At 39.4% G+C, this 26598-nt stretch overlaps 1 protein-coding gene across 2 annotated transcripts in view; it reads left to right on the top strand.

The window, feature by feature from the left end:
- The window catches only part of INVS (inversin), a 147979-nt gene that overhangs the window by 88624 nt on the left and 32757 nt on the right, over positions 1–26598 (top strand). For both annotated transcript variants that reach the window (XM_007461642.1, XM_007461641.1), the window contains exons 9-12: positions 3246–3401; positions 4176–4405; positions 8295–8401; positions 16930–17142. In XM_007461642.1, coding sequence (XP_007461704.1) covers positions 3246–3401; positions 4176–4405; positions 8295–8401; positions 16930–17142 — 706 coding nt within the window. The remainder of the gene's footprint in view (positions 1–3245; positions 3402–4175; positions 4406–8294; positions 8402–16929; positions 17143–26598) is intronic.

Raw genomic sequence — 26598 nt, 5'->3', positions numbered from 1 at the left:
AGCAGCTAAAGAGCACCCTCCTCAGAGATACCTGCAACAGCCAAGCAAAGCCCCTCCTCTGAGGTCTGAGCTTCAGCTCTGCCGGGTGCCTCTTCTGAGCATTTAAAGTTGTAATAATTCCATCCTCTTCTTTTTGTTTCCTCAGTCTTAGAATTGCTCGCCGTTTTCTGCATTTACTGGCTCAGTGATACCTTAGTGTTCCCTTTTTGCTTTTTCAGTTCTTCAGTACAAAGGTAGCAATTCTTCATATCGGATTCTATCTGTTAGAGTTATATGAGAGATACTCTGACTGATACAGTGGTTGTGTTTAAAAAAAGAATCCTTGTCTCTCAGACATACTAAAATATTCACAAACGGAAGCATATGACTCTAGAATTTTCTTCAAAAAATCAGAAGTGGGGGAATGGATAGCAGTTAGATGGAACAAGGTTAGCCAACACATAATTGTTGAATCTGGGTGATGACAATATTGAGTTCACTGGACTATTATTGCCTTTACTTTTGAATATGTTTGAAATTTTCTATAACAGAAAGTTATTGAAAATAATTTTTAAAGCCCCTAGGTAAACTTGTGGTACTTTTTCAAAGAGGGAGCAGCAATAGTAGTCTAAGATTGTTTTAAAATAAATGAAAATAGTCAGAAATGGGGAATTTCCTTTAATATCATTAATTCTATCTTATGCTTAATTGAAATTTTGTCTGTTTTTTAAAAATTTGACATTGATATTTGTCTGAAGAGTATCTGTTGTATACTTGAAGCCACATTACATAATTGTAGAATTTCAGAATTAAAAAGTACCTTAAAATTAAATCTAGTCCAAACCATGTTCTTCAGAACAACACGTTCCTATAGAGGTACCTGAAATGTTGCTGAGGGGTAAATGCTTAAGTGAGTAACCCTCTACCCCTACTTTAGTCAGAACCACTCAACTCTTAACTATTTTATATGTTGGATGTTGTATAAAATTTCATCTGGGAGAAAAAAAAAGCATTCTTATGCTCTTAAATGTGAAAATCACAGAACTCTCACAGATATATCATGCCTTAATTTGCCTTATAACATTCTCACCAGTGTTTTTCACCAAAGACATCTCCCCAGTGTCTTTCAGCCTCTGGTTGAACAGCTCCAATATAGAGAACCCATTACTTCCATCTTAATCTCACTCATCAGGGTGCGCTTCCTTATACTGAGCCAAAATTTGTCAAACTGAATGTTCCACTCTGCATTGTCTTCCATATGACACACTTCAGATTTTTGAAGTCTCTCACACCCATCTGAATCTTGTCTAGGCCAAACTAACATTCAGCCATTTAGGTCAGGCTTTTCAAACTCAAGTATGCATGAGAATTACTAGGAGTTTTCCCAGACTATATAGAGATCCTACATCAAAACCTGTCAAGGGGCTTCCCTGGTGGCGCAGTGCTTGAGAGTCCGCCTGCCGATGCAGGAGACGCGGGTTCGTGCCCCGTTTCGGGAGGATCCCACATGCCGCGGAGCGGCTGGGCCCGTGAGCCATGGCCGCTGGGCCTGCGCGTCCGGAGCCTGTGCTCCGCAAATGGGAGAGGCCACAACAGTGAGAGGCCCGCATAACGCAAGGAAAAAAAAAAAAAACCTGTCAAGAAGTCCTGTTGACTCTACCTCCAAAATATAATCTAAATCTTTCTGCTTCTCTCCATCTCCATTCCTGTCACCCTAGTTCAAGCCACCACTGTTTTCACCCAGTCAACTGCGCTAGTGTTAACTGGTCTCCCTGCTTACACTCTAATTTACTATAATGCATTCTCAAAACAGCTAGAGTGATCTGTTGAAAGCATAAATCGAATATCACTCACCTACGTAAAGCCCTTCAGTGTCTTCCATCACTCTGACCTGTATGGCCATTTATGATCTGGCCTTTTCTACCTTTCTCACTTACCTATTTGCACTCATTGTGCGGCAGCTTCTTTGCCTTCCTTAAACACATAGATTCATTCCTATCCCTGTACTCATTGTTCTCTTTGCCCAGACTACTCTCCCTTGAGATCTCTACTTTGCTGTCTCTTTTTTATGATTTATTCTCAACTTAAATGTCATCACCTTAGCAAGGCTTTCCCTAACCACCAATCAAAAGTAATCCCCCAGTCACTCCATATATCAAAATACTTTTTACTTCTTTAATTATACCATCCATCACCATCTAATACTTAAAATATTATTACTTTGGTGTTTTTGTCTTGTTTTGTTTTGCTTCCTCTGTGAGAATATAACCTTAGCTATCTTGTTCCCTGCTGAATTCCCAGCATTATATTAGTACCCAGTCCGCAATAGCTTCTCAACAAATCCCCAGGAATCTGCATTTCATAGTCATCCCAGGTTTGGTCCATGGATCACACTTTATGAAAGGCACATTATCCTAAACAGTATAGAGCCATAATCCTTAGAAAGAACTGGCCCAGGCCTCTGGACAGTTATCCTGAAAAATTCAGAATTTAGAGAGTGATGAATTAAATAGAATTTCAAGAGTAATCTAAAGAGTGATGACATAAGCACTAGAGTGGAATAATGTAGGCAGGGATCAGCATAACATGAAACTCACACATAGTCATAATTACTCTTTCAAACCCCTTACCAGAGAGGAGACTACGTTCCATCTCACTTTTTTCTCCAATCTTGAAATGAATTGCTATTTTTGAAATTGCGCCCTGAGGAAATAGCTGACTTGCATTTGGAGTCATGTTGTATGAAAAATGCACTCAGTGCAGTAAGATACACATACTCTCAGTACCATGTGGGTACACAGACCAACTGCAGGAACAGCCCAGGTAACCAACTGAAGGAACAGTAGATGGACGGTCCCGTCACACAACCTCTCAGGGACATATACTAATTGAGTGGGTTTGTGGGCAGAATTGCCTGCATCATTTAAATCATTTCTCTTTGTCATTTTTTGTTCTCTTACTCTCTTAGAAAGAGGAAAAAGATAATAAACTAGTAACTGAGGAGACCATTTCAGAACAACAGGATGGAAAGGAAGAAAACAGTGAGATGAGAAAGGTAGAAGGAAAGGGGAAAAGTGTGAGTAATACATATGAATAGAAAGGAAGATAGAAATCTATTAAAGTTAAAAAATAGAAAATCCTGAAGATTAAATTGCATTTAGCCAAAATGATGAGAAAATCAAAAGTGAAGGAGACACATAGTTAGTATAATAAAAAGGTAAAGCTGTTATTTGGAGGTTCTTCACTTCCTTTCGCTCCCTTTCTAGCTTTACATGCTGCTGCCCTTTCTGGCCATGTCAGCACCGTGAAGTTATTATTGGAAAATAATGCTCAAGTAGATGCTACTGATGTCATGAAACATACTCCACTTTTCCGAGCCTGTGAGATGGGACACAAAGATGTGATTCAGACACTCATCAAAGGTTAGTTATTAAGAGTGCTCCTAACAAGTCACTCTCAAAAGGTAGGATTTCTTGCATTCACCTTATTTTTTAATAGATTTTATTTATTTATTTATTTACTTACTTACTTATTTTTGACTGCATTGGGTCTTCATTGCTGCATTCGGGCTTTCTCTAGTTGTGGCGAGTGGGGGCTACTCTTCGTTGCGGTGTGCGGGCTTCTCATTGCGGTGGCTTCTCTTGTTGCGGAGCACGGGCTCTAGACGCACGGGCTTCAGTAGTTGTGGCTCACAGGCTCTAGAGCGCAGGCTCAGTAGTTGTGGTGCACGGGCTTAGTTGCTCCACGGCATGTGGGATCTTCCCGGACCAGGGCTCGAACCCAGGTCCCCTACATTGGCAGGCAGATTCTCAACCACTGTGCCACCGGGGAAGCCCCTCCATTCGCCTTTTGAAATACAGCTTTACATGGCAGAGAGCTGCTTGGGTAGAAGGATGGAGGGAAGAGCCTGGCATCAGGAAACTCAAGGTTCACTGCTAGCTCCACCTGTTAGTAGCTGTTCGATTTGCAGAAAGTCACTGCATCGGCCTGATCCTCAGTTTCACTTTATGTAAAAGGGGAAGGAGTCCTACCCTGACCAGCTCACAGGCTTATTGTAAAAATCTGAAGTAGATGATATACATGAAAGATTTTTGCTAAGAGTAAAGCATTTAAAGGACTGTTGTTATATTTTTTTAACTTCTTTTTGATAAATGCTCTCTGTATTAGACATTTTCATTATATTTTTGCTTTTTCAGGTGGAGCAAGGGTAGATCTAGTCGACCAAGATGGACATTCTCTTCTACACTGGGCAGCGCTGGGAGGAAATGCTGATGTCTGCCAGATATTGATAGAAAATAAGATCAACCCAAATGTGCAGGATTATGCAGGAAGAACCCCACTGCAGTGCGCTGCATATGGGGGATATATCAACTGCATGGCCGTGCTCATGGAAAATAACGCAGACCCTAACATTCAAGACAAAGAGGTAGAAATTCTACATCTTTTTTATATTGTCTGCTCCAAAGTGTTTGGAGCATTGCTTCTTTGTTAACTAAAATTAAGGAAGACAACAATTTACCAAGTGAAGAGATCACTCACAAATCTGTTAATTAAAAGTGATTTGTATTTGTCCATGTTCTCTTCTAGTCCTTGCCTATATATCTATATATAATTTTAAAAAGTCATCATATAGAACGGGAACAGTTTGAAAACTTTTATAAAATATATATACATGGCATATGATTATAGGTATATAAATATATATATCATATGATTTTACAAACCACATTTTGTTTTGCTCCCTTAGAACTATCACCAGTACTTTTTCAATTGGTATATAATTTTTTTCATAATTATGGATGCTTAATATTCCAAAGTTCTAAGAGCTTTCTGTAAAATAACTCATTCACTCCTCACAGCAAGTCTATAAAGTAGTTACTATTATCATCCCTGTTTTACAGAGGAGGAAATTGAAGCTCATGGAGCTTAAATAATTACCCTAAGGTGACAACAGTGGTGGGAGTATTGGGGGGCAGTCAGGTCCAAGCTATGCCTGTAACCTTGACTTCAGAATTAAATCAGTAACTTCCTATTGCTGGATACTTTTTCATTATTTATAGAACATGTTACGTTAATCATCTTTGTGCATTTAACTTTTTCCTTTTGGGTTATTCTCTTAGAATAATTTCATGTAAGTGAGATTTTTGAATCAAAGTAATGAATGGTATATGAATGTGACTAGGCTCTGATATATACTTTCACACCAATTATTAAAACACACAGGTCAATCTATGCTTCCCTCAGCTGTGTAGCAGTGTATTGATTTCTCTCAATTTAGCCAATATTGACATATTTTGCTAGTTTACTTACTTTAACTCTTTAAAAATACTAGCATATTATGTTTTCCAAGTCAGAAAATATATTCCCTATTAATTCATTGAATAAGTATTTATCAAGATTGTTACTATATGTGAAAGTAACATAATGAAAAATGTGTAAAATATGGTCCCTATGCCAATGTTATTAGAAATGCATCTTTTATACTTTGTTGTACCTTTTACATTTTTTTTTTACAAGTTCATACATAAATAGTATATTACTTATGTAAGCCACTTCCCACTTCTGTTAGTTTTCTTGTGTATTGTTTTGGACTATCCAAATAAACAATCATGCTGTCTGTGAACAATAACATTTTTATTTCTTTCTTTCCAATTCTTATGACTTTCATTTCTTTGTCTTGCCTTATTGAACTAGCTAGGACCGCCAATGCAATGTTGAATAGAACTGGTGATAGCTGACATCCTTAAGTCATTCTGGCTTCTCAGGGGAAAGCTTTAAATATTTCACCATTGAATATGATGTTTGCTATAGGTTTTCTTATATTTTTGGTTGCTAAGAGTTCTTCTAAATAAGAATTAGCTGTTTAATATGATGTTTGCTGTAGGTGTTCTTATATTTTTGGTTGCTAAGAGTTCTTCTAAATAACAATTAGCTGTTTAATTTTCATCAGATACTGTATCTGCATCTATCAACATGATTATGTTATTTTTTCTATTATTTGCTATTAATGTGGTGAATTACATTGATTACATTGTCCTACTTATGATATATTTTTGAAATATATGTATTGATGGATTTTTGTTTGCTAATATTATGAGATTTTTGCATTTATGTTCATGAGAGAGATTGACCTATAATTTTCCTTTCTTGTATTGTCGGGTTTTGGTAGCAAGGTTACATTGACCTTATAAAAAGAGGGAGTAGTCCCTCTTTTCTTATTCTCCTAAAGAATTTGTGTAAGATTGTGTTAAATTCTTCTTTAAATGTTTGGAAGAATTCCCTGCTGAAGTCATCTGGTCTAGGGGTTTTCTTTGTGCAAAGGTTGTTAATAACTGATTCAGCTTCATTAATAATTAAAAGACAATTCAGATTTTCTAATCATTTTCCGTTCAGCTTTGGTAAGTTGCATTTTTTTTGAGAAATTTATCCATTTTATTAAAAATGTCAAATGTATTCTCATAAAGCTCATCATACATTCTGTTTTCTATTTTATGTCTGTAAGACCTGTAATGATTTCCTCTTATTCATTCCATACATTGGTAATACATGTTGTCTCTTTTCCTTTTTTTAAAAAATTTCAGTCTTGCTTATTCATCTCTTCAAAGGACTCTAGTCTTTTTTTATTTTCTATATTTTAACTTTTTCACTATTTCATTGGTATTTACTCTTATCTTTATTATTTCCTGCCATCTGCTTCCATCAAATTTAATATTTTTTAAAAGATTCTTTTGATGAAAGTTTAAATCATTGATTTTTTTCAATATTTTTTTTCAGTATATGTATTTAAGCATGTTTCTTATTCTAAGCATGCTTTAGCTCCATCTTACAAATTTGGATAGATTGTACAATCACTATCATTCAACTCAAACACTGTCTGATTTCCATTTTGATTTATTATTTGACTCATAGATTATTTAGAAGTGTATTGTTTAATTTCCAGGCAGTTGGGCATTTTCTCATTATCTTTTTGTTATTGATTATATTGGTTTCCTATTGCTGCTATAGCAAATTACCAGAAACTTAGTGTCTTAGAACAACACAAATTTATTATCTTACTGTTCTGGAAGTCAGAAGTCCAAAATGTCCTAAAAACCAAGGTGTTGGCAGGACTTCATTCTCTTTGGAGGCTCTAGGAGAGAATCTGCTTCCTTGACTTTTCCAACTTCTAGATGCTGCCCACATTCTGTGGCTTGTGGCTGCATTCCTCACAGTTAGCAGTGACTGGCTGAGTCTCGCTCATGCTACATCACTCTGACATTCACCTTCTGCCTCTCTCTGTCACTTATTTATAAGGACCCTTGTGGTTATATTGGGCCCACCTGGATAATCCAGGATAATCTCCCCAACTCAGAGTGAGCTGATTAGTAACCTTAATTCCATCTACAACCTTAATTCCCCCTTTCCATTTAATATGACATAGTTACAGATTCCAGAGATTAGGATGTAGACATCTTTGCAAGGGAGTTCCTTATTCTACCTACCGCACTGATTTGTAGCTTAAATTTTACTGTAGTTAAATAACATACTCTGAACTATTTTAATCTTTCAAAAGCTTTTGAGGCTTTCTTTATATCCTCACACATGGTTGATTTTGGTAAATGTTCTATGTATACTTGAAAAGGGTACTAATTTTGTCATTTTTCGATGCAATGTTTTATATACATATCACTTAGTTCAAATTTTACATTGTATTATTCATGCCTTTTATATCTTTACTGCTTTTTTATCTATTTGTTCTATCAACTATTGTAAAGATGGGTTAAAAATCTCCCACTGTGATTATGGATATGACTATCTCTCCTTTCAATTTTGTCAATTTTAATCCTGTATATTTAGAAGCTGTGCTATTATGTGCATACAGATTTAGGACTGTGATATCTTCCTCTTTGACGCCTTTAACACTATGAAGTATTCCTTTTTATCTCTAGCAATGCTTCAAGCCTTTTTTATCTTTCATGACATTGAAACGTTTTAAGAATACAGGCCATTTATTTTATAGAATTTCACTCAATTTGAGTTTGCCTAATGATTCATCATAATTAGATTCAAGTTTTACGTTTTGGGTTGGAATATTGCATAAGTGATATTGAATTCTCAGGATATCACTTCTGGAGAAATTTGATGCCTCTTAACATAGTATTAATTTTGATCATTTGGTTAAGATACAGTCCATTTTCTCCACTGTATACTTAATATTTTCTCTTTTTGTAATTAAGCAGTTTGAGAGAAGTGTTTATATATTTGAGTCATCATAAATAACTATGTGTCCAAAAATACCGACACCAGATGTACTTGATTTTTCTTTATGCTTGTAGGGAAGGACAGCTTTGCACTGGTCCTGTAACAATGGATACCTTGATGCCATTAAATTACTACTAGACTTTGCTGCTTTCCCTAATCAGATGGAAAACAATGAAGAGAGGTAAGCCATTGATAAAAGGAATATATTGTTCATCTCACATCCTTTCTGCCATATTTTAAAAATCTCAAGTTTAGATATTGGTTCAGAAATAAGTATATTCATAAGGAAACACTACACTAGGAAATCCTGAACCAGAAGAAAAGAACAAAAGTTCTATGCAGTGTTGATTTAGAATCATGGGAATTTTTTTTTTTTACATCTTTTTTGGAGTATAATTGCTTTACAGTGGTGTGTTAGTTTCTGCTTTATAACAAAGTGAATCAGTTATACATATACATGTGTTCTAGAATCATGGGATTTTAAAGTTACTCAGAACTTTAGATACTGCCTAGGGCAAGCTCACATTTTCCAGATGAAGAAATTAGGGCTTCTGGCTTTTGGCTGGTAGCATCAAGTCAGGGGAGTCCTGACTGACCAGGACTACGAATTCGGTTAGGCCAGTGGAATGTGTTATATATTCAAGAAGTTTCTCTTGATGAAGAGGATATTATCAGTTAATGGACAGAGGTGCCACCACGCAGCATGAAAAAATAAGGAGAAACTAAGATGAAAGTTTGGGATTTTAATTTAAATACAGATTTCTTGAATAATATGATTTAGGCTGGAGTTGTTGTCTAAGAACCCAGGCCCAATAAAAAGGACTAGACATAGTGTGAAGTCTAAGCAAGAGAGATTCTTGATGGCCTTGGATCTAGGAAGATTCTAGTAACTTGTAGGTAACGAATAAGATGGTAATCAGATTTCCATACCTGAGTCCCCCCAGCCCAGGTCTGTGCTTTAGTTTTCATTGTTCATGGATGCTGTCACTAAAATGGCCCTGCAGTGACACCATCCCCACACTCTTGGTCACCATCAGCTCTTTCTGTCAGGAGATGGGAAACTCTGTAGGAAAGAGGGTTTCTCTAGGCCTGCTGTCTTGGAGGAAACATGAGGCCTTCATCTTTCCCACTTCTTTCAGGACCTTTCCCCATTAGTTATACCTCCATCTGTTATTCTCCAGTTCTCTTTCTTCTGAAGTTTGTCTTCTTTGCCTTCTCCCACAGTGTCTTCCCTGCCTCCATTTCTTTATCATCACATTTAGACTGAAATCTGTGTCTGAATGGTCACTGACAAATTCCTAGTTGATAAATCACATGATGTCTTCATGATGTCTTCTCTGCCCACCCTCATTGGCCTTTCTTTATCTCCTTTCTATTTCCTCCTCTTCTTTACCTTATTGAGCCTATATCTTCTCTAAGCTTCTGTGACAGTATATTTTCTTCTATTTTATTTTATTTATTTATTTATTTTGCCCGTGCCTCGCAGTCTGTGGGATCCCTGACCAGGGATCAAACCCTGCAGTAGAAGCAGAGTCCTAATCACTGGAATGCCCCGGGAATTTCCCCAATTCTCTTCTTTTATTTTTTTTATTTTTTTATTTTTTTATTTTTTGGCTGCTTTGGGTCTTCGTTGCTGCGCGTGGGCTTTTCTCTAGTTGTGGCGAATGGGGGCTACTCTTCGTTGCGGTGCGCGGGCTTCTCATTGCGGTGGCTTCTCTTGTTGCAGGGCACAGGCTCTAGGCGCGCGGGCTTCAGTAGTTGCAGCACGTGGGCCCCAGAGCACAGGGGCTTCAGTAGTTGTGGCGCACGGGCTTAGTTGCTCCACAGCATGTGGGGTCTTCCTGGACCAGGGCTTGAACCTGTGTCCCCTGCATTGGCAGGTGGATTCTTAACCACTGCATGACCAGGGAAGTCCCCCAGTTCTCTTCTAATCATGTGCCTTCTCCATTTCTTTGGCTTCTGTTCCATTTTTTATTTTTTAAATATAAACAGTCTTCAAGGACTGGATCTCTTCTCTCAGCCTATCTCCTTTGGGGACCTGACCAACCACCGAGGCTTCCGCACTCACTTGAGTGCTTGTGAGTTCTCAATCTCTATTTCAGACTCAGCACCCCTCCTTGGTTCACACTGTCATCTCCACTTCATTACCAGCACCATTGTCTAGATCTTGCCCTCTTTGACTCTTTTTGGGATTATCACAATGCTTTACTTGTTTTCCTTCCTTTGATCTTTCCCTCCTTCAACTCCTCACCTTCCAAAGTAGCCTTTCTAAATCATATTGCTAATATAATTGTTAATCATGTCATTCCCCTGTTCAAATGCAGTCTCGTCTAAGAAGATTGTTCTGTCCCACAGTCATGTGTCCCAAACTGTGTTCTCCCTACACTGTGAATCTTTACAGCACTTGGCACATTTCACATTATGTTATGATTGTATGTAAGCTGTCTTCCCTATTAATGGAGAACTCCTGAAGATCATGGTCATCTCTATATTGCTCACAGTGCCTTTCATGAAGTAGATGCTCAGTAAATAACTGTTGAGTTGTCAAATCGGTGTTTTCAGGCTCCTAGTAGCATCACCCTGCTTCATACCAGCCTTAGAAACTTATGTGGAATTCTTAGACCATGTGCAGACTTAGGTAAAGCAGATTAGTGTGCCTTACTTTGGGAGTGATAAGTAACAGGGAAGAGCTAAATCAGACTCCACCTTGGATCTGTTTCTTTGACTTTAACCTTTGCTTTTCGTTCCTTTTGTTACTATAATCATACATAATGGCCTGCCTCAGGGAACGCTGCCCACCTGTGAATGGCTGCAAGAAAAAAGAAACCAACACATCCCCTCACCGAGGCTGGCCATTTCAGGAGATGTTTTGCAAGACTGGTTGCCATTTTATTTTACTTCCTCACTGCCTCTTCCTCTCTGATTCTATAAAATAAACTGGCATCCAGACCCAGATAAGATGGTTTTTCAGAGACACTAGTCTGCCATCTTGGTCTGCCGGCTTTCCAAATAAAGTATTCCTTGCCTCAACACCTCATCTCCGATTCATTGGGCTGTCGTGCGGTGAGCAGAGCAAGCTTGGACTTGGTAACAATTATATAAAGAACTCACTGTCTCTATTATAGTCAAATGACAATTGCAAAACAAAAAAAGACTTGAAGATTTAGGTATTTGAACACTTAAGGAAACTGGAAAGCCAAGTGAAGTCCTCAAGGCTGAGGTTTTGACATTAAAACAGATATGTGGGGCTTCCCTGGTGGCCCAGTGGTTGAGAGTCCGCCTGCCGATGCAGGGAACACGGGTTCGTGCCCCGGTCCAGGTAGATCCCACATGCCATGGAGTGGCTGGGCCCGTGAGCCATGGCCATTGAGCCTGCGCATCCGGAGCCTGTGCTCCTCAACGGGAGAGGCCACAACAGTGAGAGGCCCGTGTACCGGTAAAAAAAAAAAAAAAAGATGCTCAACATCGCTAATTATCAGAGAAATGCAAATCAAAACTACAATGAGGTGGAGAAAAGGGAACCCTCCTTCACTGTTGGTGGGAATGTAAATTGGTGCAGCCACTATGGAGAACAGTATGGAGGTTCCTTTAAAAACTAAAAAAAACAAAAAACAAAAGCAGATATGTGAGGGTGCTGAAGGTTTCTCCCTTTGAAACTGTGAAAAAACAAAAGGGAAAGATAAGGATGTATTCTATAACAGTGTTTACTGCCTGACTGCTATTTTTTTAGGAAACAATAAAAAAAAAGTAATATTTTGTAATTCAATTTCCATTTATATGCTAACCCTTGAATTTCAGACCTAAGTAAGCACGTGAATTAAGGTGCTTACTGCCTGCTGGAGTAAACGTATGTTAATTACAGACCAAAAGACCAAAGGAAAGAGCCTCCTAAGTGTACTTGCCAGTCTACAGGTAAAAAGAGACAGTCGCAATATCCCAGTCTCCTTTAATGTTTCATCAGCCATGCACCTTGATGTACAAATGTCGGGACTTAGCACTGCCTTTTATATTTATTGACATTCCAGTTTAGGCATTCTCCTTATTCCATCAGACCATTCCCACATGGCAAGTCCAGTTGAATCTTGTCGCTTGTCTTTATCTACATTGTTTCTTGACTGGTTACCATCAATGTAGTGCTAATTTTTACTTCATGTGCATTGACACAAACCATTTGATGTGCACTGTATAGACATAATTTTTGCCAACCACTGCTGATTTTCAGTCAATAACTATCTGACAGCCATACTCTGACATAGATGGGAGTATTCACAGCACTAGAATGTTTCTAAATTGAGTTTGGGATGAAGAAAAATTCAATAGTAATAATCACAATATGGTCAGTTGCTTAAACACTAGGTATAGATGTCAGTCTTAAACCTTGCTAGAATCAAAAATTGACTGAGAATTGTAATTTGAATAAACCAATTGTTAAAACAAAAAGACATTTTTGAGAAAAACAGGAGAACATGTATTTAGAGTAGGCATTAGATCTTACTAAGGAATTCCTGTTAATTTTGTTAATACAAGGACATTGTGGTTATGTTCACATTATTTATAGATGAATCTAAAATGCAGAGAGATTAAATGATATGAGCTCTGGGATTTGCTTTATTTGTTTGTTTGTTTATTTATTTATTTATTTATTTGCCGAGCCGCTGCTCGGGCTTGCAGGATCTGGCAGTGAAACCGCCATGTCCGCCAGGGAATTCCCCTGGAATTTGCTTTAAAATACTTGAGCAAAGATAAAAAGGAAGGGGATAGATGAAGCAAATACGGCAAAAGTTTTGCTAATTATTAAATTTGGGTAATGAGAATATAAAGCATTATTATGCTGTTCTCTTTTGTTTATGCTTGAATTTTCTCATAATAAAAATATAATTTTTTTGTAATAAAAATATTTAACATATTTGAAATGCAACTTTCTATCCACAAGCAGCCTGAGAGATCTAGTTCTTTTCCCCTTCCTTTCACCTTTTACAGATGAGGAAATAGAAGGTCAGAGAAGTGAAGAGAATGCCCAGGGGTCTGCTGACTTCCAGTTCAGCATTCTTTAGGGTATATTATGCCCATGTCATTTCTTTTTGTCATATTTGTAAGTAAATGCATAATTTGGGCCTCATTTTCATAAGCCATATTTTGATAATACTGTTTGTATACTATGTGAAAGACACTATATATTAGTAATTATAGAAAAAATGATCAAGCTTACTAAAAATACATATGTTATTTGCATGTTGATTTAGAAGCAGTTTCATTCTATAGGAGACATGTATATTCAATAATTGATAGATGAATTATGGAAGGATTACTGAACAGGGAGTCGTGTGATTTTAGTCCTCATCTAGATTTTGCAGGTAACTATTAACTTGACCTTCAGTAAGTTGCTTAATCTTTCTGAGTCTGTTTATTCACTTATGAAATGAAGGTGTTAAACTAAACCTCTAAAATTCAATTCAGCTCTACTCTAAATTCAATTCAGCTCTACTCTTGTGTGGTTCTATGACTCTGATGACTTCTATTGGGGAAAGTACAGTCATGAAAGGCATTTTTTTTTTGGCCGTGTTGGGTCTTTGTTGCCACACACGGGCTTTCTCTAGTTGCAGCGAGCGGGGGCTACTTTTCATTACAGTCAGCGGGCTTCTCACTGCGGTGTCTTCTCTTGTGGAGCATGGGCTCTAGGCACGCGGGCTTCAGTAGTTGTGGCGCGCAGGCTCACTAGTTGTGGTGCACAGGCTTAGTTGCTCCACGGCATGTGGGATCTTCCCAGACCAGGGATCGAACCTGTGTCCCCTGCATCGGCAGGCAGATTCTTATCCACCGCCACCACCAGGGAAGCCTCTGAAAGGCATTTTATTGATAGAATATATAGTGAAATTTGTAAAAGTCCTTCTGAATTTATAAAATGCTATTTACGTATAAATAATGTTTTAAAGTTTATATAGGCACCTCTGCTTTATGGCCTTCTGGTTTCTGAACAGTAGTGGCAGATCAAGCTGTCCTAAAATGGGGGTTCCTTAATTTTAGCATTTAGGACTTCCTTCTGAATTTATAGTTTCCTTACTAAAATGATCAAATCACCTTTTGCTTTTACTGAAAACCTCTTCCTTTTATATCTTACTGTGACTGTTAGGTGAGTTTTGAAGAGCAAGTTTCTTTTCTATAATCATTGGATGATTTTCTGTGTCTAATCATGCATCCATATAATCATCATTTTTCCATCTCATCAATCAACTGATTATTTCCTCCCAACACCTCTGACCCACTAACTCAGCAACAGTCACACAGAGGGATCCGATCAGGTGGTTTTTCAGTAGTCATAAGTTCTAGTTTCAGTCCTATGCAGATAATATTCGTGATAAGTGACTGTGCTATCACCAACTGTGCTGCAGTGTATGTCCTGTAATATCAACAATCACAGCTGACTTTTATGAACTGCTTCCTTCTTGCCAGGCACATTGCTATCTTCCTCACATTGATTATTTCATTCTCTCTTCGTGCCAAGTCTGTGATTAGGAAAAGCGGGGCTTAGAAGCACCAAGTAAGTTGGTTAGGAAGTGACAACCATCATTACCATTGTTGGATGGTAGAATTTGGGGTGTTTACTTCAAATTTGTGTACTTTCTGCATTGTTTGAATTCTTAAACTATGTGTCAGTTTTACAAAGTAATCATTTTTCTTTAAAAAAGGAAAGCATACTTGCAAAGATATTAACAGTGGTTAATTCTGAGTGTGGGAGTATAGATGACTTATTTTCTTCTGTGTATTTATCCAATTTGGTTTATATTTCCAAAAATAGAGAAGATATATATTTTTTTCTTTTTGCATTGGGTCTTCATTGCTGCATGTGGGCTTTTTGTAGTTGCAGTGATCAGGGGCTACTCTTTGTTGCAGTAAGTGGGCTTCTCATTGCAGTGGCTTCTCTTGTTGCAAAGCATGGGCTCTAGGTGCGCGGGCTTCAGTAGTTATGGCACACAGGCTCAGTAGTTGTGGCTCGTGGGCTCTAGAGCACAGGCTCAGTAGTTGTGGTGCATGGGCTTAGTTGCTCTGCAGCATGTGGGGCCTTTCCAGACCAGGGCCCGAATCCATGTCCCCTGCACTGACAGACAGATTCTTAACCACTGCACCACCAGAGAAGTCCCAAGAGAATATATATTTTTTAAAGGAATCTGCCTAAAATCACACATCTAGAAAGTAGTCAGTTGAGATTCAAATACATAACTATATGACACTAATACCCATCTTTTCTGAATAATATATTTATCAAAAAGGTATGCACATTGTACAAAATTTAAGGGCATTTAGTAAAACTAAGTGTCCCACTTACCCCCATCTCTGAGGCAACTAGCTTCCTTCCCAGAGGCATCACTGTCACCAGTTTCTTGGGAAACTTCTAGAGATATATTTTACATAGATGAGCACACAGGGATGTGTTCTTTTTATATCAGTGGAGCACACCATAATACTGCTCTGTCTCTTACTTTTTTCTCTTTTCCTTCATTGAACAAGTCATCCTGGAAATTGTTCCTTATATATGCATATACCACAATAACGGCTGCATTATGCAGATGACTTTATTACATGGATGGCCTGTACTTTATTTAACCAGTCCTCTGTTGATGGAATTGAGGTTGTTTCTGTGCTTCTATGAATATCCTCGTACATACAGCATTTCACACAGGAGAGCATATCTATAGGATGAATGCATGTAAGTGAAATGGCTATGTCAAGGGCAGATCATGAATAATTCCTGTATATCGTGCCAAAGTGTCTCCCCAAAGATTAAGGTAGCATGCGGAAAGCCTGTCTCCCTCCACCCTCGCCAGCAGAGTGTGTTATTAAACATTTCTGATCTTTGCTAAGCTGATCATTAAAGTGCTCACTCATATTAGTCTTAATTTGTATTTCTCTTAAATGAGTGAGGTTGAATATATTTTTATATGTTAGGAGCCACTAGTATTTCCTGTTTGAAGAACTTTTATCTTTGTTTGGTATTTTTGCCTTATAAGTATTTGTTATTTTTATGTAGTTGGATTTATCAATCTTAAGGCTTCTGAATTTTTGTATCTTTTTTTGGAAAAAACTTTTCACTCCAATATTTTAAAAAATCTTCCATGATTTCTTCTAGTACTTTCATGGTTTCTTTTTTTTTTTTAATATTTAGATCTTTGCTTCATCCATTTTGGAGTGAAATGTGTGTAAGAATCTTTTTTTGCCAGATGGTTGCCCTGTTGTCCCAACTCTATTTAATAATCCATCCTTACTGTGGTGATTTAAAGGCCATCTTTATCATAGACTAAATCTCTCCATTTGGAGGTATATTTTTCATTTCATAAGCATTAACTATCAGTAATCATGGGCTCAAACTTATGAATCTCACAGAATATTATTTGCAGTGCTTTTTTCAGATAGGAGCAAGGAATTACTTGGAACATGGGGAAGAAGAAAAGTGATCATGTATTCTGATTTGTGAGCAAGTTAGCAAAACTGAGGAATAGACATGGTCAGCAGCACAAAGCACCTGACCCCAGCTTCACCCTTGTTTTGTGTGCATCAGAGATGAAAGGAGCAGTCCTGGAGTACAGAAGATAGCTTTGCCTGAGGAACATTTCCACATCTTAGAATGAGTTTTCCTTCTGCTGCGTAATATTGCCAGTTTAACTGTGCCCTGAACTACATTCTGACACTTAAAAAAAAATCTCCGTGCTTCAGGTACACTCCCCTCGATTACGCTTTGCTTGGTGAGCGCCATGAAGTGATCCAGTTCATGTTGGAGCACGGTGCCCTGTCCATCGCAGCCATACAGGACATTGCTGCCTTCAAAATCCAGGCTGTCTACAAAGGGTACAAGGTCAGAAAAGCTTTCCGAGACCGGAAAAATCTCCTCATGAAGCATGAACAGTTGAGAAAAGATGCTGCTGCCAAGTAAGTATGAGGTCTAGAGAATGTGTTCTCACAACTCAGAGTCAACATGGAATGGGGCACGGTGGTGGGAGTGGCCAGGAGAGAGAATCAGGAGGGAATCTGAAATCACTGTGATCCTTGTACCCATGTCACCTTCCCCCTTCTGATCACCAGCCCTTCAGAGGAGGCTAACAGGAAGGATAACGGCCTAATCTCTACTTGGTGGCTGTTCCTCTAGGTTAGTCCTTGACCTTCTAACTCCGGAACAAATCACCGTCACACCCACCCATGGCAAGGAGTTGGGGGATGGGGGTGCTACCTGCAGTAAGCTACGAAAGGATAACTGTCCTCTCACCTTTCCTACCTTTCCACAAGAAACTTATGCCAATATCTAGCCTACTTTTGCTAGACTAAGTCTAGTTTTGATTTGATTGAAGCAACCAACTTGCATAAATAACTTGCTTTCCCCCACCTATTCCTTAACAAATCTGTACTAGGTAATGTAATTTATTCAAGAAATATTGATTGAATTCTTACTACACATACAAAACTCTTGGCTTGAGCCTAAGGAGAAAATAGTACTTGCTTCGAGGACCTCACACTTTTTTGGATAATGATATTTAATATGCAAAATGGTCATTTTTGCCTATTATACATTGTGATTATTTTACCATAAGTAATTGATTCTAGATTATGCCTTTGTTTGCCTTTTCTTTGATACTTGTTTTGGGTATTTTAAATAGCAAGAGAGTATTGCGTTAGGTGTAATACCGAAACCTCTGATGAGAAAGATACGGATGACAGGCAGATTCTTGAGGGATAACTTCCTGGCTGTATCTTGAATGTTTCCAAATCTTGAGTCCTTCCAATTCTTGAATCCTACCATATATTTTCCACAAGGAGGAAGCATAAGTGTAATAAATAACAGTTAAAAATAATAATAAAAGGCAAGATAAACTATGTTAGTAAGAAGTTGAATACCACTATGAGCTGGAATGCTAACCATCTTGTCAGTCTTCAAGACAAGATTGACAGGAACACATCATTTTCTGTGACTCTGAAGCTAATGAAATAGTTGATATCTTGGGAAGTATTATTTTGCACTCTTCTCATAACAAGGCTCTTTTCACTTTTACCAAAAATCCAGTATTAACCTAAAGCCTCTACGTGCCTCTTTTGCATCCTTCTCATAAAAGTTCTCTGCATGTGAGTGACAACTGTAAGTGGGTAATGCATGTGACAAATTATCCTGAGTTGCAAGTAAACATTCTCTGCAAGAGAAGGAATATTGTATTTCCGACTACCGATGTTTCTATAAACTCAAGTTTAATGTGTGAGGATCCACTTTCCGAATTTAAAGTCATATCTACCTGAATATGAGGTGGGGCTCTACAAAGCCACCATGGCTGACTTTCTGTGTTCCCAAAAAGGAGTGTATTGATCCAAACACATTCCACTTCGTTACTGGAGAGAGGGGCCCCAGAGTTCTCCCCCACCCCAAACTCCCTTTCCAGTGGAATAGAAGGATTGTGGTTGAGTGAAAAGGAGACCTGGGTTCAAATCCAGCATCTGATATTTACTTAAGATGAACTGAACACAGCATTTCTCTCTCTGGGCCTCAGTTTCTCTATCTGCAAAACATGACAAATTAGACTAGCTGATTTTAGGCACCCTCCAGCTCAGTGGAAACCCCTGTCTTCGTTGTTAGTAACCTCAGCCTCCTCTTCCTCTCCTTTTCCAGTGATGCTGCCCAGAGGCTGTATGCCTGGGGCCAAGAGTTCCAAGTCAGTGTACGCTGGGAACTGAAAATACATTTATCAGAAGAGCTCTATGGAGGAAGGGGTTTCAAATAATGCCATGCTTAAAAAGAGTACTTGGTTTGCAGTATTTTTCCCCTAACATGGCCTTTTGTAACTCCAAGCCCAGAGGGTTTGAACCGACAAGGAGATTTAGGAGACATCTTTGTAGTCTAACCCCCACCTTCTGCCCTTTTAGTTGTTATCCTGATTCGTTTCAGTGTTGTGAAAGATAGGCCCTCTTTGTTCTTAATTCTTAGTTTCTGAAATTGATTTTTAAAAACATTTTTAAATGGTAGCTGTGCTTACTGTGATAATCATTGAAATTACCAAAACTGAAAATCTCCTGTACTTTTTCTCAGTCACAGTCTTTCCTTTATTGGTCCTCATTATTGGGAGTGAACAAGTTTCTTACACTTCCTAACCATCACCTCCTACAGATATTGTAGCATAGATCTCCAAGAGAAATATTTAAATGGAGAAGTAACTGATTTAAGTTGTATTAATTTTATTTCTCAAAAGTTATTTCTGAAAATCTGAGTCAGTGTTTAATTTTGGTGTTAGATCTGGTTTTAAGAAACAGAAATCAGAATGTTAAATTCAGTCTTTGCTGCTGCTGCCTCTTTGGCCCAGGCACATCATGTTGCCTCAACGTACCTTTCCCTATTTCTCACGTTACGATGGCAGAAATCACCTTCCTTAAAGTAAGGATGTTGAAGAAACTGATTAAACTTAAAGGGATTACTATTTTACTGGTAGAGAAATTGGGAGAGAGAGGAGTTTTAGTCATATTTTCTAAGTCATTTTTTTTTTAGAAAATACTATTTAGGAAATACCTATAATCCATTTAAAAGCACTTTACATCTCATACTGCACCTCCTATGAGGTTGCCAAAATGCACATTACTGTAGTTTCCCTGCCAAAGCACAGAGTTGAATGCACATGAAAATAAGACTGTGTTTATGTTGATCACTCTTATTCCTTGAAGCTTCCTTTTTCCCCGGTTTTTATTTCACTCTCTAGTCTCAGATTTCCTCTAAGTCCCTGAACTCTCCCTTCTCACATCTTCTTAATTATTACCATTTCCACACTGAGGTCAGCACTGCAGGCTAACTCCTCAGACTTCTATTCATGCTGTACTTTTTTCATTGAAAATATGTCTACTCTGAAAACTTAAATTACTTCATCTCTGTAGATAACCCCTTCATCTCTCTCACATCTTGAGCTCCTGGAACTCTAATCCCAAATCATCCGTTGCCTACCAGGCATTTCCACTTGTTCCTTGCCAGTATATCAGATCATTGGACATTTCCATTTGCATGTCCTGTTGTCACTGTCACTTCAGGCTCACTGTGTGAAACCTACAACTCATCACCACAACCTGTCTCCCCTGGCCTGATTTCCCTACGGGTGCTGCTGCCACTGATTCTGCTAATTCCTCTGTCTGAAATGTCCTTTGCTTCGGTTCTTCTGTCCCACTGCTCTACAGAGGCCATCATTCTTGAATACCATCCGTGATACTACGTCAGACCCTTCAACATTTGACTTCCGCTTATATCTCCAAGTCTCATTTCTCTCCATTAGTTCCACCCTCCCACCCCTCACACTCGAGGCCTCAGCCATCCTGAACTTTTGCCACTTCCTCACTTACCACCACGCTCTCAGGAGACCTGAGCTTCCTTCTGGCTAGTGCATGAGACTGAGTATGACTCTTAGAGTTACATAATCAAGTCCAGTTTGGGTCACCCACTTCAAGCTCTTGTAATGCCAAAGTCGCTTGCGTGGGAAGTTGCGCTCTGTCCTCAAAAAGTCAAGTGACAAGTTCTGTGCCTCTCAGGCAGGACATTTCATTAGTGGGCAGTTCTGTCTGGCAGAAGTTCTTTTCTACCTTTTGATCCTGAGCTACCCTTTGAAGCAAAAGAGAAAAGTCTAAATCCTTTTCTATAAACCAACTTCCAGATAATTAAAGAAGGTGCTCATGATACTCACACTCGTACCCCAGCTCTCCTTCTCACTTTGTAATAGATCCCCTTGCAGCCAGCTCCCCAGACATGTTCAGTTTGTCAATGCCTTTCTTCAGGGTTGACCCATAGGTCTGAATCTTCTGCTCATCCAGTGCTCTGATCCATGGGGAATCACTTCCATGATTCTACTCCATACCATTCCACTTCTCTGAGCCTCAGTTTCTCATCAGTAAAATGAAAAGATTTCTTAGTCCAGGACAAGCTTTGGGGCTCCATGAGTGCCCTGAAACTGTAGGCAGTATTTTGTGTGTCATGAGCATATGTGCATTGGGGGGGGGGGGGGTAGAGGAGCTTTGGATTTTTATTACATTCTCTAAGAGGATTCGTGAATCATAGAATTTTTTTTAAAATCGCACTAAATGATATCTGAGGTTCCTCCCAGCTCTAACATTCTGTAAGTCAAAGGTCCTAAAATGCGTGACATTTTCTCATTCCCTCGAGAGGAAGTCAAAGACCAAATATTACTAAGCCTGTTATTCAGCGACAATGAAGAGATAGAATCTGACAGACCCCCACATACAATGCAATACCACCTGAAAAGGTTAGAGCTAAACCTTTTCTGTCTGGTGAGGTAATCACTTTCCTCTCATTGGAAATGTTCCAGCAGAAACTGAATTGTCATCTCTCCAGGATAATATATAGGGAATTTTAAAAAGTATATGAAGAGCTGGTCTCTCACATCTCTTCAGAGTCAAAGATTCTATGAGAGCTGTGCCCTCCCATCTGCCTGAAATAACCTTTTCTCACATCCCTCCTTTCTCATTTTGACATTATTTCTATGTAGCCTTTTTTTCTCTTCTAGTTTAATTAGTCTCCCACATCGTCCCTTAGCTCTGGGTAGATATCTCTATTTCAGCATGCATCACATCTAGAGCTCACTATCTGCAGGAGGTATGGGTCTGATTCCCTACTAGATTGTCAATTCCTGGAGAGCAGGGATTATATTATGTACCTCCATACTTCTAGTGCCTTAGAGCCCTTGATATATAGCAAGCATTTAATAATATGTGTTCAGTAACTGCTCCTACAGTGGGTCTAAGACCTTACCTACGTCGTTCATCATTCTGGGCCTTAGTTTCCCCCTCTGTCAAATGGAAGGGTTGGACCAGGTCCTCTCTGAGGTCTCCTTCAATCTCTGTAAGTGGACCAATCACTGTAACTTGTTTGCCTTACTCAGGCAGCAAACACATTTATGTACCATTTATCCTCATAACACACACTGGCACTTGTATTTGTGCATTTGGTTTTCCAGCTCCGTCCATATTTATCATGAGCAAATTACCATTTGACAGGTTTATGATGTTAAAAAGAAACCTAAGAGCAATAAGGTTTATCACTGCATATACTTGAACATTAGACCCCACTATGTGGCTTCCCCAGAGAGTTGTATTTGCCCAGTTTTGCCAAGAAATTAATTCTATCAGACATTGTAGTAATAAGCTGGCTCTTTCCCATTCCATGAGCATTCAAGTTGCTATTTGCCATGAATACAAGACCTAAGAGAGGCTTGAGAGATGTGGTTAAAATAGCTTCTACCGAAAAAGGACTTGTGTAGTTTCAACAATGAGCATTTTCTGAAAATATAAATAGGCCCAGCCCTGTAACTCTTAGATGGCGAGGCACTCGTGCCACACCCATGTTTCTTCACTTCTAACCAGATGCATTTGCAGCTTAACAGCTTTACCTGGTAATAAAAGCAAGAATGATTACTTATATTAATATAGTGCTTTATAGCTTACAGAATTCTTGTACATTAAATTTGTACAAAACCCAATGAAGTAGACAGGGCAACTATCCTTAAACCCATTTCATGCAGGGAAAAATAACACAGAGAGATTAACTTGCCTGAAATCACACAGCTAGTAAAGGAGAGTTGGCACATGAATCTCAGTCTGACCCAAAGCCAGGGCTCCTACCATTGCTTGGTTCAGGGGAATCAGCCCTCCAGCCATGCTTATGCTAGAGGCTCTCTCCAGATGCCAGCACCATCTGATAGACCAGCATGGAACAACCTTGCTTCTTTTTCCTGACTTATATGCCACATGTAATTGTTGGTGGCAAAAGTCACCAGGCCCCCAAGTCAGCTTTTCTCCTAACTCAATGCTTTTTCAGTTGTGCCGTGTCATTTCCAGTGATTGTTAAGAGAGTGGTACCAAGCCACCAGAATCAGTTCTGCAGCATAGTTCAGTAAAAATCTTCTTGTTATTCTCCAAGCTAACATAGCAGAGCATACCAGTATCCTCCTAAATCCTTGAGAAAGTTAAGAAAATTAGTTGGCCCCAAGCCTACACCAGGACGATGAACAAGAATGGCGCTAGGGCAAAGCTGGGTTAGATCAGTACAACAGCAGGACACACTAACTTAACCTCCCTTTTCTGTGGAAACCATTTTAATCACATCTCTCAAACCTCTCTTAGTCCTGTATTCATGGCAATGGCAACTTGAATACTCATGAATGAGAATGAGCCTGCTGTATTTCTGCAGTGTCTGACAGAATTAATTTCTTCTTGTTAAAAACTGACAACTAAAACTCTCTGTGGAAGCCACATAGTGGGGTAGGGAAAAAATCCATCAGCTTCCAGGACTTAAACTTTCCAGGCCCAGAGGCAGGTCTGTGCCATATTGTGCAAACGGACACATTCAGTGCTGAGATGCTGAAGCCATGGAACATTCAAGTCTTTAAAGTTACTGCCCTTGATCTGGTTCTCAGCACATCAAGCGATCTTTTGATCACTTGGTTTCTTACTGGCCTTTTTTTTCTCTGCAGTGGTTATCTAGGCTTCTCATTTGCAGAAGTCTCCATTCTTGGGTCTTAGATCTGGCTTGGGAAGGCTCCAGGGTATATCTCTGACCCACAACAGCCCCTCAGAGATTTGCACCAGCAATGTATGCCTTGGGTCTTTTCTTCCCTGGGTGAAACAGCCGCGTTCCTCCAGCCCATCCTTTGGAGACCCTCTTTACCCTGTGGTGCATAGGACCCAAAGCAGAGGTTGTCAAAGATCTGATCCCCAGTTGGCTTTCTTACATTTTTTATACTGTGAGCCTCTGGGGAGCTGCAAAATTTGCTCTAGAAGAGACAGTACAAACCAGACTAATTGGTAGCCCATCAAAAGCTGTTGTCTGGCTGATTTCCCTTAAGATAATAGAAAAAAAAAGGGGGGGGGGAAATGTGGGACTAGTTTATACATTAAGATTCTGCTATCTTAATAAATTTCCTGCTAAAATATTACTTGCTGTGTCATGGACAGGATTTTTTTTCTCTTTAAATTTTCATGTAAAGTAGAATCACATTGGTTCTTTTTCTTGTATTTGTTTCCTAAACTTTACAAAAATAGGTCAAGTATATAGCGTGGCCTACCATGAAGATTAAAGATCTTTGACATTCTGTAATAAATTAGTTGGAGAAAAAACACTTAAATTTTAGGACAGTTATTGAGTCTAAGGGTTCAGGACTAAAAGCTATGCTAGAAGCTAGCTTGAAATGCTGTTAATGGTTACTTTAATGTAGTCTTACCACTTTTTTCATATGACCCAATTCACTTTTTTAAATGATGGAAGAAGACTGAGTAAAATTTTTAAAAATGATTTGTGAGATGAATTTTACAGGAAGAAGTAAAGCTGCTGAATTCCAGTTCAGCCCTGTGTATAGAAAGCTGTTAGCACGTAACCTCGGATAAGTCACTAAGCTCTCTGCCTCAGTTTCCTTATCTACCCAATAAGTGCATTGCCCTCATTAAAGTGAGATTCCTTCAAGTTCTTAGATTATGAGCAGTGGTTCTGGACCTTTTCCCCCCCAGGGAAACACACAAACACACACGGGATCATATTTCTATTCTGTGTGTGTGTGGTTGCTTTTTGTTTCAAGGCAGCAGTACAGATAAAATAAGATGCAGCTTATGCATAATTCCCAGTTCTAATCCCTTTTCCTCAGTGATCACTGCTTTTACATTCAAGAACCACAGCTCTGGAGATCTGCACATTTGTGGGCTGTGTGCCACCTGGAAGATTTTTTTAATGCAAAATGCATCCATTTTTTAAAAACATTAATTTACTTCTGTTCATCAGCTGAGTGTGTAATTATATATTCTCATGATTACATTCTTTCTCCCGAATCTGCTTACTGAGTTCCACCAGAATGAAAAAATAACCCCTTGCAAACCTCCCCGCTCCAGAAAAGTCTTCAGAAGGCAGAGCTCCCTTACCTGCTGGCCATCTTGATCACTCTAAAAGGCTAGATCCCCTGTTTGTCCTGTGACTGCCTTTGTGGGAGGCCCAGAAAGGTCTTCAGTGACAAGGTTTGCCCAGGGGCTGATTGCACAGTGGCTTCTTGGAACTGAAAAGGAAAGAGGTTTAGTGTCCTAAAAGAAGGAGAAATGACTACTCAAATAACCAAGTCTAGGTTATCACCTCACAGCCTCTTTTGATGGCAATGATATCCATGCAAATGCCAAGCCAGGCGACCCCACACACCTGTCTGTCTGAAGGACCAATATATTCTCTTAAAGCACTTCTGTTCATCAGTGCCAGTAAAAAGAGCAGCTCTCCCTCTGCCTGCCAGGAGCACGGCTATTAGATCAATTAGCAGCACCTCAGCCACCCAGATGCTTCTACCTTCTTCTGAAAAGCAGCCTTCCCACAGACAGATCACACTGAAATGGCACTTGCTAGCATCCATATGAATCCCAGGCACTGATGATGACAGGCTGTCCAGCTCGCCTGTCGACTGCAACGCAGTGCACACAAGTGTCAGCATTTGGCAAAGCCTGTAACAAGGCCAGAGTCAAATGAGAACATTTGAGCTGTACAGGAGTCAGCACGAGCCATCTGACCACTTTCTCTGGGATTGCACTCAGTGGGAACCTATCAGAGAGGCAAGCTTGGACCCCAGATCAGGGGCTTCACCACACAGGATGAAAGACCTTCAGAAGGGGAGTTAAGGGACTTCCCTGGTGGTCCAGTGGTTAAGACTCTGTACTCCCAATGCAGGGGGCCAGGGTTCAATCCCTGGTTGGGGAACTAGATCCCGCATGCACGCTGCAACTCAGAGCCTGCATGCTGCATCTGAGAAGTCCGCATTGCCACAACTAAGAAGCCCGCATGCTGCAATGAAGATCCCGTGTGCCACGACTAAGACCTGGCACAGCCAAAATAAATAAATAAATAAAATTTTTTTTAAAGGGTGGGGGGGCGTTAAGTTGACAACGCTTTATATTAAAGTGTGACTCGGATATCTGTCATCTGGGACTTTCCTCTCCCTTGAGATATAAATAAGCTTTGCTTCAGATTGCAGTCTGTGGAAATCTGAATTCTATGACTTCTTGGGGGCTTGGGGTCTCTGCCTCAGCTCTTGGTTCCATTCCTGGGACCGTAGCCCTACAACTTGTCAGGTTGCCTATAAAAAAGCATGTATGAGCATGGGAGGCCTTCCGAAAAGCTGGTGTCATTGAGGAGACTCACACTGCATATCCTCTAATGGCATAGTTAACAGGCCACACGAGACTTCCCTATTCTCTTAAGCTTTGCTACTCAGGGTGTGGCCAGAGGACCAGTAGCACCTGTAGGACCTGGTGCTTGGTAGAAATGCAGACTCTTGAGCCCCACCCCAGCCCCAGTAAATCAGAATCTAGGTTTTAGTAAGATCTTAGGAGATTCCATTC

This window comes from Lipotes vexillifer, unplaced genomic scaffold, assembly GCF_000442215.2.
Source record: "Lipotes vexillifer unplaced genomic scaffold, Lipotes_vexillifer_v1.1 scaffold809, whole genome shotgun sequence".
Classification (NCBI taxonomy): Eukaryota; Metazoa; Chordata; class Mammalia; order Artiodactyla; family Lipotidae; genus Lipotes; species Lipotes vexillifer.
This window is presented reverse-complemented; position numbering and strand designations above follow the sequence as displayed.